At 41.3% G+C, this 14,990-nt stretch overlaps 1 protein-coding gene across 1 annotated transcript in view; it reads right to left on the reverse strand.

Annotated features, from left to right (window-relative positions):
* The window catches only part of TUBGCP4 (tubulin gamma complex associated protein 4), a 31,712-nt gene extending 17,223 nt beyond the window's left edge, over positions 1-14,489 (reverse strand). The window contains exons 1-7 of the mRNA XM_033107885.1: positions 14,193-14,489; positions 9,684-9,812; positions 7,053-7,175; positions 6,623-6,676; positions 6,126-6,182; positions 2,706-2,785; positions 110-311 (exon numbers count right to left, since the gene is read on the reverse strand). Of these exons, the coding sequence (XP_032963776.1) occupies positions 110-311; positions 2,706-2,785; positions 6,126-6,182; positions 6,623-6,676; positions 7,053-7,175; positions 9,684-9,812; positions 14,193-14,270 (723 nt within the window). The 5' untranslated portion in view covers positions 14,271-14,489. The remainder of the gene's footprint in view (positions 1-109; positions 312-2,705; positions 2,786-6,125; positions 6,183-6,622; positions 6,677-7,052; positions 7,176-9,683; positions 9,813-14,192) is intronic.
* Between the last annotated feature and the right edge of the window lie 501 nt (positions 14,490-14,990).

Here is a 14,990-nt window from a genome sequence, read left to right on the forward strand (position 1 = left end):
CCCAGGCTGTGATGAACTTGGAGGGACAAGGGAGGACCACAAGGTCATTTGGCGGCCGTCTTTTCTGACTCCTGGCAGGAATACGCCAGGCTCCTTGCTGTGCTCTCACCAAGTCCTGCAGTTCTCTCAGTTGCTTTCCTGTCAGCCCCCCAATGCCCAGATCCTCCTCATCTTCTTCTGGCTGGGCGCTGACGTTACCCGAAGATGGACCCTGTTTGATAAAGAACTCTTCGTGCTGGTCCAGGAGGAGTCCATGTAGCATCCAGGCTGAGAGCTGCTTATACATGACCCCATGACACACGGCCAGGATTCTGAGTTGGGAAAAAAGCAAGAGCCGTAGAAGTCCACTTAACACTAACCCCACAACTGTGCAGAGGGCATGCTTTAAACTGCTACAGCATAAACAGAGGCTTTTGAGAGTTTATGAGTCAGAAGGGAAATGACCAATTAAGCTAAAAATAATTGTGCTATTTTAATTTAAATGTTTGCAAGTGTACTAACTGATTAAATTTCTAAACTTGTAGCCTACATACTGAAGTCTGAAATGTTCAGTGAATGTTCTAATAGTCCTTTAGAAGAAACACATTTTTTTTTCCTCCTTTTCTGTAAAAAAAGTTTCAAAACTGATGATTCCTGTTAAGAATAAATGGACTTACAGGGGTCTCTTTTTGGCTAACACAGTATTAAATTTGTTTTATTTTTGTTGGAATCACATAGGGAGAGTAGATTCAATGTGTGAGAGGCAGGTATACCTGGAAAAAGTATTATCCAACAAAATGCAGAAACTAAAACAAAACGCAAAAAGGTTGTAGAATGGGATATAAACATGGTCTCAAAGGATCATTCCCAGTTAACAGATTAATTATAAAGGGGAAAATGTCCCTCTAAAATGGAGAGATTTGTCAGAAAACACCTAAACCAAGTAATCAAACTTTACAACACCAGTAATGGGACAAACTTACTTTCTGTGCCTTCTAATATGATGCAACCCAAAATGTTTAACCTGAATCTAATCATTAGGAAATAATGAGAAGAATCCAGATTGCAGAATATTCTGCAAGACAACTGGTCAGGAGTTTTAAAACATCAATGTAATCAAAAATAAAAAAAAAAAAAAAGCAAGGAAGAGGACTGTTCCAAATTAAAGGAGACTAAAAAGCCATGACAACCAAATGCAAAAAAGAACAGCTACAAAGAACTTTTATTGGATAACTGAGGAAATTCAGATATATTTTGGATATCATATTGTTGAATTAATGTTAACTTTCTTGGGTGTAATATGGTATTGAAGTTATATAAGAGAGTGCCCTTTTCCAAAGAAATACATGTTGAAGTACTTAGGGGTTAATCATCATATCTGTGACTATCTTCTAATGATGCAGCAAAAAAATTGTGGCATGCATGTGTGTGTGTGTATTTATATATATTTACATATATACAGAGGGTGCCAAAAAAGTGTATACACATTTTAAGAAAGAAAAAAACTGTATTAAAATTATGCTGATAGTAACCACTTTGAGAAAGTTTCCTACTCTTCTGTGGACTTACTTGTGCAGTGGTCAGGTGGAGATTGTTAAGAGTTGTGAAGGGCCTCAGAGATCACTGCTTCCAATTTTGCAATTAATGCCACACCATCGTTTTTAAAAACAAGGAGGAAGAGGGAACTAGAAAGATCAATCAAATGAGCATTCTTTGCTCAAACTCCGCATATAGTTGTAATCCTAAGATACATATAATTATGTATCTTTTTTTCAGTTAGTATTATAAAAACTATTTTTACATGTTATAGTATTGGTAATTTTAATGGTCTGATAGTCTATTGAGTGAATATATTTTTATTTAGCTGTCTTCTAATGTCTTGATATAGTAGACAAAATTACAATGAATAATGTTTGTGCATATGGTAATTTTCTTCTTTTGAATAATTTTTTTAGGATACAATTCCTAAGAGTGGCATTATTGGATTCTAAAGTATAAACATTTTTAAGGACCTTGATGTGAAAATATCAGGTTCTCAAAATACCCAAGTTTAGAAATAGCTAAGCATTATCTGGCACATGTGATGGAAATTCCCCAAGGATGATGAGATCCCCAAATTAAAAAGGATGCCTCAAGGGCATCTGGGCAACTAGATCCTAGCTTTGATACTCAATGCTTTATAACCCTCTGTCATGTGGGGTGTCATGCAGGATCTCTGGTCCCGCTCCCCACATAAGATCGCAGGATATGGTGAGGCCAAAAAGGAACACCAACGGAGCCACAGATAGGGAGTCATACCACTATATTCTCGCTGGTGGCTGGGTTGGAGAGATAGAAAGTAGGATTCACACAATTCGCAATTCGCCGTCCGCTTCTCTGCCTGCCTGCCAACCAACCAACCAACCAACCAACCAACCAACCAACGCAGTCACAGCAGTTATATCAGTGGCTAATTGGCTAACTGGTTACAGCTGATGGCCATCTACTACCCGAGCCAGCACCTTTCCACGTGAGGCCGAGAGCCTGGAAACTGCTCTCTGGGACTCTGTCCCCACATCCTATTTCTGAGCCATCATAAGGATTACTGAGTTCCTCTGCTCATGGGTGTTTTTTATCCTGGTCATAACTTTCCCAAGAGGGAAACCTGGGATGATCTGAAAATAAAACAGGTGCAAATTCACTTAACCACCCACCCTGCTCCGGTTCCCAACTGAGCCATGACTTACTTTTCTAGTGCACTTCGAACAGGAGGCAAACCTCCACAGCTGTGTTTGTATACTGTTTCCAGGATTTGGCAACCATGAATCTGTGGAAAATACAGCCTTTTCAAACTGGATTCCATTTTAATAGTTCATGTAGCACAAACACATATTCTATATTCATTCTAGAGGGCACAACCCAGCAGAGAATGGGGATAAACTTTCTCATTAGATCTATGCATAGTTCCGATTCTGACTCCAACTCCAATGTGTGTGGGGTTTTCCCCACACCACCAAGCAATTCTGACACCAGCTGGGGTGTCCTACAATTCAACCTAATCCTGACACTATCTACCCAGAGACAGCATCAGGTCCCACAGGTTAAGGGCTCAGTCCCACAAGACTGCCCTCCACTTCAGGCGCCAGTCACAAGGCTGTTACCTCTGCTTTGACCAACTGGCTATAGGTTCCCATGACCTCCTCCTTGCGCTCCATTAATCTGCTAGAGCAGTTCACAGAGCTCAGGAAACCAGATTACTCATTAGATGACTGGTTTTTTACAAAGGATATCAAAGGATGTGAATTAATAGCCAGGTAAAGATACTTAGGGCGAGGTCCCAAACAAAGGAGCTTCTGGTCCCAGGGAGTTTGGGATGGCACAGGGAAGCGGTCTGTTTCATCAACCCGGAAGCTCTCCAAATCCTGTTCTTTTGGGTTTTTATGGAGGCTTCATTACATAGGCACCGCTAATTAAATTACTGGCCACACGGGTGACTGAATTCAATCTCTTGCCCCTCTTCCCACCCTGCAGGTGGGGAGGGGTGGGGCTGAAAGTGCCAACCCTCCAATCACACAGCTGGTTCCCCTGGCAACCAGCCCCCATCCTTAGATGCTTTCCAAAAGTCAACTCATTAACAACTCAGGTGTGGTGGATAAGAGTTCCTTACGAATATCAAGACACCTAGATCACTCTTATCACTTAGGAAATTCCAAGGGTTTTAGAAGCTATGTGCCAGAGACAATATGAAGACCAAATGTATGTTTCTTCTTATAAATCACAATAGTTGTTCTCAAAGTATGGACTCCCTACCCCTCTCCATCCAGCCCCACCTCTGGCAGCAGCAGCAGAACCACCTGGGAACTTCTCAGAAATGTAAATTCTTGGGCCCCACCGCAGACCTACTGAATCAGAATCTCTGGGGTAGGGCCCAGGTCCCAGCCTGGTTTAAACAATCTGCTCTAGGTGATTCTAATGCACAATGAAGTTTGAGAACTACTGCACTGGAGAAACCAGAAACATTTAGAGTTGAAATTCCAAGCAGAAATAAAGAAAGCTCTTTATATCAGATTCAGGCCTAATTCAGACTTATAAGGTACACAGTTTTCCAAAAATCTGCTTCCTCTTTCTGTGTCCTCTGACTCTCTCTTTTTTAAAAACTGCTTTATTGAGGTATAATTTACATACCATAAAATTCACCCATTTTAAGTGTACTATTCAACAATTTTTAGAAATTTTACAGCATTGTGCAACCATCACCATAAGCCAGTTTTATAACATTTCCATCACTCTAAAAGGATCCTTTGTACCTGTCTGCAATCATCCCCATTCTCACCCCCAGCCCATGCCCTTGACCACGTCAGTTTTTCACTTTGTAGAGCCAGAGCACACCAGCCCCTGGCAGGAAGGAAGATTCACCCATCTGCAATCGCTCTGCTAATTTCCACTCTCCTTCCGGTGGCCAATGGAAGCTGAAGGACAACTGAGATGTGCAGCTACGCATGGAACCTTACACTAACTCCACTTATCTAGAAGGTCCCCTCTATTTGGGGAGATAATTAGTACGTAGAATGCTTCGTTGGAGTCAGACAGATCTGGGTTTATATGCCCGCTCCACCACTTACTACCATTTCTGTGATCCTAGGCACTTAACCTAGTTGACCCCTCAGAGGACTGAATGTGATAATGTATATGAAGCACTTAGCACAGTGCATGGTATACAGCAAGTGCACAATAAAAGCTCCATGTTATTTGATGAGGGCAATCAGCTTTGAAGGGCCAAACAGCACCTTCCCTACTGGCTTTGCTGGCACAGAATGAATGCAGCAAAGTTTCTGTACTTACAGAGCAAAAAAATAAAGTAGCAACCTGGCAAATTAACTGGTTAACTACTTATAATCATCAAGGTGAACAATTCTAATAAGCTAAGGCACAAATATAACAGCTTAAAAACATGAATGAGCTAAACATGTTTAATCCATTTGTCCTTTTCGGTCCAATTAGGGACCAACAGATAGAGTCTTCTTCTAATGTGAAATCTCAGATCATTTATTCCTCAGAGTTATTAACTCTGCCCCAAAAAGGCATTCTCCCTAACTTTGCAATGCATGTGATAAAAACTTGTGATAAGAACAGTCATATTTAACTAATAAAATAAACATCTGGGTTTCACCCAACGGTCTAATTCTCAGGAAACTGCCAGCATCATAACCATAAACCTATTACCATCTTTCCTTCTAAGGATTAACTTTCAGCTTCACCTCAAGACCGACATCCAATAGCTCTAAATCCTTAGTGCAAAAAGCTCTCACAGGGGCCGGCCCGGTGGCTCAGGCGGTTATTTAGAACTCCATGATCCTAACTCCGAAGGCTGCCGTTTCAATTCCCACATGGGCCAATGGGCTCTCAACCACAAGGTTGCCAGTTCAATTCCTCGAGTCCCGCAAAGGATGGTGGGCTCTACCTGCTGCAACTAAGATTGAACACGGCACCTTGAGCTGAGCTGCCTCCCGGATGGCTCAGTTGGTTGGAGCACGTCCTCTCAACCACAAGGTTGCCGGTTCAACTCCCGCAAGGGATGGTGAACTGTGCCCCCTGCAACTAACAGGCAACTGGACCTGGAGCTGAGCTGCGCCCTCCACAACTAAGACTGAAAGGACAACAACTTGAAGCTGAACGGCACCCTCCACAACTAAGATTGAAAGGACAACAACTTGACTTGGAAAAAAGTCCTGGAAGTACACACTGTTCCCCAATAATAAAGTCCTGTTCCCCTTCCCCAATAAAAAGTATCTTTAAAAAATTAATTAATTAATTAAAATAAAAGTTAGATTCCATTAAAAATAAAAAAATAAAAAATAAATAAAAGTTAGATTCCATTAAAAAAAAGAAAAAAAAAGCTCCCACCTCCACAGCATTCTTCTCCTTCCCGGCAGCATTCTTGGGTACATCTACTAACATTTCCCCCACCTTCTGGACCAAGAGGTGCTTAAGGGCAGGGTTATAATTTATTTTTGCATTCCTGATACTTAGCATGATACACAGCCAGATATTGTTGAATGAATAAAAACTGCTAAAAACTAGGGTCTTCGAAAATGAATGAAAGGCAAAATTTATTAAGAAGATTTCCTTGGTGCTTACCAGAGCAAAAGGAAAAAGAAAGTTCTCACCTTTTGACTTTTAATTTGTTCTACCACAACCATCACAGAGGGGAAAAGGAGCTGGAACTGCAAAGTACAGAATAATTAGGAGGGTCTATAATCAAATACAGGGGAAAAAATTACTCCAGCAACTGCTTTTGTTTCTAAATAGTCCCAGTTAACATAAAGATGGCAATACCACAGAACAGCCAAGATCCAGTATCCTAAGACAATTTACTATGGGGTTTGTCTGTAGATAGACAGAGAATGGCAGATAGAAGCAGTATTCTGCTTCTGAGGCTAGCATAATTGTTAATACTGACGTCAATAGAGAGCATTAACATCTCAGACATTAAGTTTTAACTAATTTGGAGCTTTTCAAACAGTTCTGATCTAGGAAAGCATACAAGATATAAAATGCTGGACTCTGAATCCAGAAGAAAAAAAGTTCTCAAGAAAATATCATAAGTTAGATTATTCTAACCATATCAACAGATTCCAAGCCTTTTGTTATTTTGGCAGCATACCTGATCTAAGGAGTAATTGACATGTGATATGGAGAGATGGGGGTCGGCCAGGAACTGCAACGAGAAACACACTGTAGTTAGGGCTCCATACAAAATATCTCGAATCTATTTGATCCATGAAAACTAGAAAGGAATCTGAGAATGGGCTTAGTGTTAGTTTTAGGTTATTGAGATGAAGATTTATAGATTATTAATTCTGATTTTCAGGTGAAAATAAGCTAGGGCTCTCATATAGTAACTCAGGAACATCTGCCATGATCTGCATGCCACTTTGATCATGGATTGAGCAATCACAGAGTACACCTTCCCTCCAGCCACACAGAAAACAGCCCACTCTTAACTACCTGACCGTATTAAAGGGCATTTCAAATTCAAGAACATGCCCTAATCTGCTGTCCCAGAAGGGCTGTCCCCGTATCTCCTCTCTCACCTCTTGTTCCAAATCAAGCAATGCTTGGCGATAAGGCTGCAACACTGAGTCCAGACCTGTGCAGAAGGCCCTCAGGTAGATTCCATGTAACCCACCTTGGCCCTGCTGAGAGGGATGGTGATCCTGAAATCAAACAAACAGATGTCAACTTTTCAGCTCACACCCTGAAACTTGAGGAAGACATTCTTTATTACTGGTATTGTTTTTGCTTAAATAATTCCATATCAAAGCAGTGCTTCAGTGAGAAGAAAACCCAACTGAAGAGAAAGAGTTTGTGTTATTTTAATTTTCCTAGTGGCCCAGATGTTACAAACAGCCAGGTACGACTCCATAGTCAGTGGAGATTTTTCTATAAAACAACTCAGTTTTATAACTTCCAGCTTAAATCCTTTTGGTAGCTTCCCACTGCCTCAAACTAATCCCTAAACTCCTCTACATGGTATACGATGACTTTTGCATTCTGGCCCTTACCCTCTCTTCAAAATTATCTTTCACCGTTTCCAACTTCACATCCTCATGTCCCAACTACCCACAGTTCACCAAATGTGCTTTGCTTCTATTTCTCACCGCCATGAATTTGGATGTGCTCTGCTTATAACTGTGCACTCATCTTTGTGACAAATACTCTTCCTGCAGGACCCAACTCAAGCATGTCTTCCCTGCAAAGCCCTCCCTAACTCTCCCTAGGAAACTGACAGCTTCCCCCTTTGCTGCTTTCATAGCATCTCTATTTAGTGCTGGAATTGTATTTTTGTTCATTTGTCCCCCTCACTAGACCAAGAGCTTCAGGAAGCAAGGGCCCACATTTTATCAGTCTTTGTATTTCAGCTCCTAGCACAGTTCTTTGAACAGAGGGTAAATATTTACTGAATAAATAAAATGACTTCAACATCCCTTCTCCTGCCTGGCACGGCAATTCATCTGAACATGAATGATGATGGTCTACATGGGGAGTCATGAGACCCTCACCAAGAGACAAATATGGCTCGTCTTTCAGGAAACCTGTAATATTTTGTAAGAGCTTCTTCTGTAGTTTTATATAGGGAACTGTGGTCAACAGTTGACTAGAGGCCACAATGACTAGCCTCTCTGGCTGTGTACTGATTTGGGTGATCAGGCTCTGGTGGTGGTAGATACAGTAACAGAATTCAGCAACAAATGTGGTAGGAAGCTCGGGCTTGGGGTTATAAGGCATAGGGTAGCCAGAGGATGCTGCAAAGGACACTAATAGTTCCTGGAGATAAATGCTTACAGCTGTAATAAGAATAACATGGGCATAGGGTGAAATAGAGTAGATCGGCGTACAACCAATTTTGTTTTATTCTTGTGTCACTCCAGAGAAATGAATGTCTTCCTTTATCACATAATGAAAGAGAAAATGAGTATGCTTTTTACTTTTCCAAAAAAAGAGGTATACAGATATCTTTAGAATTTGGGAAAGTAAGAATTCACATATTATATCAGATGAAATCCATAGTCACAAGAATATAGAACATATTTTTTTCTTTTAGGTGTTATATACAAAAAATTAAAATTAGAGGCCTTTTCATCTATATTAATATATATATACAGGTTCCAAGTTTGATAATTAAGTGTGCCCTCAATGTGATTTCATAGCAAACTGGCATTGATTAGATTTAAAACTCATGTTTAGCTTACGTATTTTCTCTGCAATGAAATCAGTTTGAGTGAACCAGAATCCCTGTCCCAGAGATGAAAACATAAGGCATTATCCTCCAACTCCTTTGCCCCATAGATGACCCGTACAGGCCTGACAACCAATTTGTGTCATGGGACAGAAGGTATTGACTGCATTGTTACAGAAAAGCATCCTTCCTCTTCCTTTCTAGAAGTCCCCGTCTTTCTCCTCTACCAGAATAAGTCTTTCAACTAGGAAAGTCATCACTGAATCAGAGTCACACAATTCGGCAATCTTTTTGCTTACCACCAACAGAACTGCAGACAGTTAAAAATAAAGAGAACTTTAAAATTTCTCTTCAAAAAATTTGAGTGCTTACTATGTACCAGGCATTTTGCATGTTTAATCCTCACAACTCTATGAGATAGGTACTATCTACTATCCCCCTTTTATAGATAGGAAACTAAGCCTTAGTTATTGAGCATTAGGTTATAGTCACACAGTCTAGGGCCAGTGAGTGACAGACAGGGACACAAATCCTTGACCTCTACACTACACTGACTTCCAATTAAGTCATGTAATGGATAATATTTATTAAATGCTTACCATGTTCCAAGAACATTCTCTGGTTTAACTCAATGTGACTAGGGCAGTTAGAAGTAGAATGGCAAAGGAATTTGAGATAATGCTTCATGTTTTCACCTCTGGAAAAGGAACTCTGATCCAGCTCAAACTAATTTAATTCACGTCTCCTAAAACTCAAGTGAAGCATATTTTCTTACACCAATTTGCCGAAATTAGTCCCCTATGTATATTTTCTCCTTGTGTGGGAATTTTCCCCTGGTGTCACCTGGCCTTCACTTGAAAAAATTCCAGTGATGAGAAATTTGTAACTTCCTGTGGCTCATTTCACACAAATTACCAGTGGATTCACCGAAAGCTTGACACAGCTCCTGCCCTCTGGATGTACATTCCTGGGAACAGGAAACTACCTGTTGCTGCACATGGCCTGTGTACTGTTCAATGAACTCGGTGAAGCGAATGTAGTCTGTGCCAAGCCGACAGAGTCGATTCAGGACGCTGGTTTCACTGGGATGGAGAAATGGGAAGTCCTGTGACACCTGCAGGAGAGGAAGCAGGCTAAAATCACTGATGCCTGCGATTCGCTGCACACCCGTCTTTGAGGTGCTTCAAGTGCTTTGTGCTATTTATCGTTTCCCTTCTCAAGATGCCCATTTAAAACTGGTAAGTTCTGGATAACAAAAGTATTTTCAAACCACTGCAAAGGTGCTGTTCCCCATCCCTGACTTAATTAGTTCTTTATTGAAATAGGTTGTAACACATGGTAAAGAATTCAAACAATACAAAATGGTGTACATTAAAAATAAGTCAACTTCCCCAGAGGCAGCTACTGTTACCTGTCTCTTATAAAGTATTTCAGGGATGGTCTATAAGGTTATGGGGGTTTTGACCTGGTTGCAACAAAGTCCCTTTAGCAAAGTCTCTTTACCAAACTCCAGACATATTCTTAGGATTTACAAAGTCTCTATGAGATTTTAAATTGTTTTCATGTCAGTAAAAACATAAAATAAATGTAGCGTACTATAATCTGTCAAAGTACCTTTTAACTAGACATATACATTTAGTATCTGTATTTTCATTTGTATCTTTAATTTAAATGATGGCCAAATGATAGCCTAGTATGCTACATAAAGGTTTCACAGCAGTTCAACTAGAAAATAGTAAGAGACTGTATTCATTCAACCAAAGTTCTTTTTGTTTAATGTGGCAAAATATACATAAAAGTTATCATTTTAGCCATTTTTAATTCATTTGCTGCGATGTTCAGATATATCCAAATGAATATTCCCATCCGCTGACTGTGGTGTTCGAGTTTACTCCACAAGCTCAAAACATCTTTTCTTTCCCTCTACTGCAGAGTTCGAGTATACATGCATAAAATACTCAAAATATCAACTTTTTATTTTTTTTGTGGAATTTCGACACATTTTGAGAAAAACACTTGAAATCAATTAATGCAGTGAAAGGGTTAAATGTACAGTTCTTGGGATTAAGTACATTCACATTGTTGTTCAACCATCACCACCATCTGTCAGCAGAACATTTTCATCTTCCCAAACTGAAGCTCTGTACCCACTGTAGTGATTTCTCATTCTCCGTCCCTACAGTCCCCGTCAACCACCCTTCTATTTCTGTCTCTATGAATCTGATTACTCAAAGTACCTCAAATAAGTGGAATCATACAATATTTGTACTTAGTGACTGACTTATTTCACTTAGGACAGTGTCTCCAAGGTTCATCCATGTTGTAGCATATGTTAGAATTTCTTTCCTTTTTAAGATGGAAAGATATTCCATTGCAGGTATATGCCATATTTTGTTTATCTGTTCATCTATCTATGGACACCTGAGTTGTTTCTACCTTTTGGCTGTTGTGAATAATGCTATTATGAACATGGGTGTAGAAATATCTGTTCAAGTACCTGCTTTCACTTCTTTTAGGTATATATATATATATATATATATATATATATATATATATGCAGAAGAGAAATTGCTGGATCATTTGGTAATTCTATGTTTAATTTTTTGAGGAATCACCATACCGTTTCCTGCAGGGGCTGCACCATTTTACAGTCCCACCAGCAAAGCAAAAGGGTTCTAATTTCTCCACAACTTCACCAACACTTATTATTTTCTGGGTTTTTTTTGTTTTTGTTTTTTTGAATAATAGCCATCCTAAAGGGTATGAAGTGGTATCTCACTATGCTTTTGATTTGCATTTCCCTAATGATTACTGATATTGATCATCTTTTCATTTGTTTATTGGCCACTATATATCTTCTTTGGAGAATCAACCAACTTACTTATCCCAGGCACTGTGTTAACGTTCTGAAATTAAATATTGAACAAGATTAGATATAGTTGCTACCCCCAAAGAGCTTAGCATATTGCACATTCGTATAGTGAGTATTGTATTTTGTGGATGCCATCTTTCTATGACAGTAAATGTGGTAATAAATAGGCAAAGAAGAATTTTTCTGTTTCTGAGTCCATAATAATTTGATTAGGAATCCCCTTAATGTAGATTTTAATAACACAATGATAACCATATCCACAAATTAATAACTCAGAGGCATCATGATGTAGTGCTTAAGAACCTGGTCTTTGGAGCCAGGCTGTCTGGGTTTGAATCCCTGAGTTGCCTCTTACTTGCTTGAAATCTTAGGCAGATTTCAATACCTCTCTATGCCTCAGTTTTCATACCTATAACGCAGCGATAATAATTGTGAGGATTAAATAAGTTATGACATGTACATCACATGTGCCAAGTACATAACAAGTATTCAATATATGTAAGCAATAGTTTTATTATTGGGACAGCTCTACCCAGCTAGCAAGTGATACTCCCATTAAAACTGGCATTTTGAGCAGTGCTTTTTGGCACAGTTTTAGAAAAGCTGAAGGTCTAGTTATTCTATAACAGCAAACAATACCTTGAAGTTATTGATATCATTTGGTGTAACCTAGTTATATGAACAGGCATTCTCTACGTTAGAGTTACTGAAGTCAAAACAGAAAATATAAAGCCAGATCTGTGGCAAAGTCATTCTACTATTAAATTCAATGTTGGTGATTTAGTTTCAGCAAAACAACAGTATATGTCACATTATATCACTGGTTCTCAATCAGGGCCAATTTTGCCCCCCAAAGGAAATTTCGTAATGGCTGGAGATATTTTTGGTTGCCACAACTCGGGGTATTACTGGCCTCCTGTGAGCAGAGGCCTTGGATTTTACTAAACATCCTACAATGCACAGGAGAGCCCTCCACAACAGAGAATTATCCTGTCCAAAATGTCAATAGTGCCAGTGTTAATGTGAATTGGTAAATTTGGTAGTTTTGCTTACTTTGTAAAAATATTTGGTTTTATAGCTGTTCAAGAGAGCAATATGCTTGAGTTTATACTTAGCGTAATATGTATACATATTCAATATGACAATAAAATGATTTTTATCAACATTGGGCATTCATGACAATTTTCCCCTTTATTCAATGTGAAAACCACTGCTCTGCAGAAAGTATGCAGTATTTACTGGTTTTGGTGGCCTTTTTTTACACAAATATCTACTCTGTGGCACAAACTGTGCCAGGTGCTTCTGGTACATCCATGAAGACCACTGTGGTCTTTGCCTCCATGGGCAATCTGTGCAAGAAAAAGACTAGGAAGAGGTGACAACAATAAATAATATGACTTGTGGTTAAGTCCTCTAAGGGAAAAAAACAAGTTGCTGTGATAGAAAATAATGGCATAGGGGAGGAGGATACTGAAAGAGATGGTCAGAGAAAGTTTTTCTGAGGTGACTTTAAAGCTGAGACCCTGAGGAAAACATCTGATGGAAACTTTTTTATAAGAAAGGAAGGCAGCTATCTTTTCTATATTGTTATCTCTTTTTACTTCAGATCATAAAGCACACACAAATACTTCCTGAACATTTTCCTCCTATATGCCTGGCATTGTGCTAGTTTTACAGGGGAAAATAAATAACAATAGGAATCTGTTTGGTTTATAGGTTTTATAGACTAAAAATATAATTTTTCTGCTCTTCCCCAGCCTATTCTGCCAAGTCTCATATGAATAGGCATGACTGTCATTAGACAGAGCTAGTTACAACTCTTGCCATTATCAGGACTAACCACCAACCATAAAAGTTCTCTGAGCTTCAGTTTGCTCATTTGTAAACTAGGGCTAACAATACCTAGTTACTAACTTATCCAGAGGATTAGATAACATTACTGGAGGCAGAAGTACAAGAGTAGTTCAGATACTGGCGCCTGACAGACCTGGGTTCAAGGCCAAGCTTGCTCATTACTATCTGTGTGGAGTTAGGTGGTTATGAAGAGTAAATGAGATAATGCATCTAGTACACAGCCCTTCCTCCTCATGCATTCCTGGTTACAGGAAGGCCCCCTTCCAAGTTCTCCTATTGCACAAATTTCCTGAGAAATGATCATGAGGGAAATTTCCTGAGAAATGATCATTCATTTTTTTTCATGCAACAAAATTGGCTGAACCTTTATTGTGTGTTATCCTCTGGTCTAGCTTTCAAAACTCAATTTAAAACAGTGCAAGCGAGAAAATGGGAGAAAGTGCCTCCTTCACTTTTACATCCAGTTGCCCAGCAACTCGCTCAAACACCTCAACTTGAAGCGGGATTCGGGGCTCCCTCTCTCCCTCCCCGAAGGCGGGGTCATTCTGGGTCTGCCCTCCGTTTCCCAGCCTAAGCCCAGCCCTCTCAAGGTGTTACGTCAGCCGTAGGCCCCTCGGGGCACTGCCCTCCAGTACCTGAGCAGGGCCATTCCCCCCGCCCCTCGGCCCTGCAAGGCCCGCCCCCTCAGTCCCTCAGAATTCCCCCACGTTTTGGCTCAGGTCTACCCATTCAGCTCCCGTCAGTTTCCGCGTTCTGAGCCGGACAGACCTGAAGGCCGCTCCGCTTGTTCCAGGTGAAAATGGACCCTGGGTACCCGCTCAGAGCCAAGAGCAGTTCGTGGATCATTCCCACGCCGGATCTCAAGTCCCTATATACGTCGCTCCCTCCTCCAGCGCCTCTCCAGGCGACCGCAGAGTCGAATGCTCCCTTCTGGAAACGTGCACAGGCTTTTGGGACCTACGGTTCCTCCTGAATCTACCCGCCGCGACTGCTGCGGGAGGAGCGCACAGGGAGCGGGAAAGGGGTCCACGCGCCGCGTCCGGAAGTGCGCCGGCTCTGCTGGGTTCCCCGTTAGCTCCAGCCCCGGCTCCGCCGGAGAGTCCTGGTAGCTGCCTTTGCGCATGCGCCCTCAGCGCCTGAGTCACCCACTCGGACTTCCGGTTTTGGAGCTGGACTAGGAGGCTGGATTGCCGGGCCTGGGGCCGACCCCGGGTGGGTGAGGCTGGCCCGCGGACATAGATGCGAGTGGGTTGAGGGACAGCCCTAGAGGGAGACACTCCCGGGGATGGACCGGAAGGTGCTCTCAGAGCCTTAGCCGGGTTGGGGGCCTCTGGAGGGGACTGCACGACGGCTCTGAGAGTGACCTGGCCGGAGGGAGCGAAGACAAAGAGGCCGGAACCCCGCACCAGCCGCTCCTAGAGCTGAACTCCGCGCCCGCTAACCTCGCAGCACTCGGATCTTCCGGCCGGCACCCGAGCTCGTCCTCAGGAGACCCATTACTACTACCCCCTCAGAATCCTCCTCTCCACCAACTCAGTGCGACTCTCCCCAAGCCCACCCGGCCCT

This window comes from Rhinolophus ferrumequinum, chromosome 6 (assembly GCF_004115265.2).
Source record: "Rhinolophus ferrumequinum isolate MPI-CBG mRhiFer1 chromosome 6, mRhiFer1_v1.p, whole genome shotgun sequence".
NCBI lineage: Eukaryota > Metazoa > Chordata > Mammalia > Chiroptera > Rhinolophidae > Rhinolophus > Rhinolophus ferrumequinum.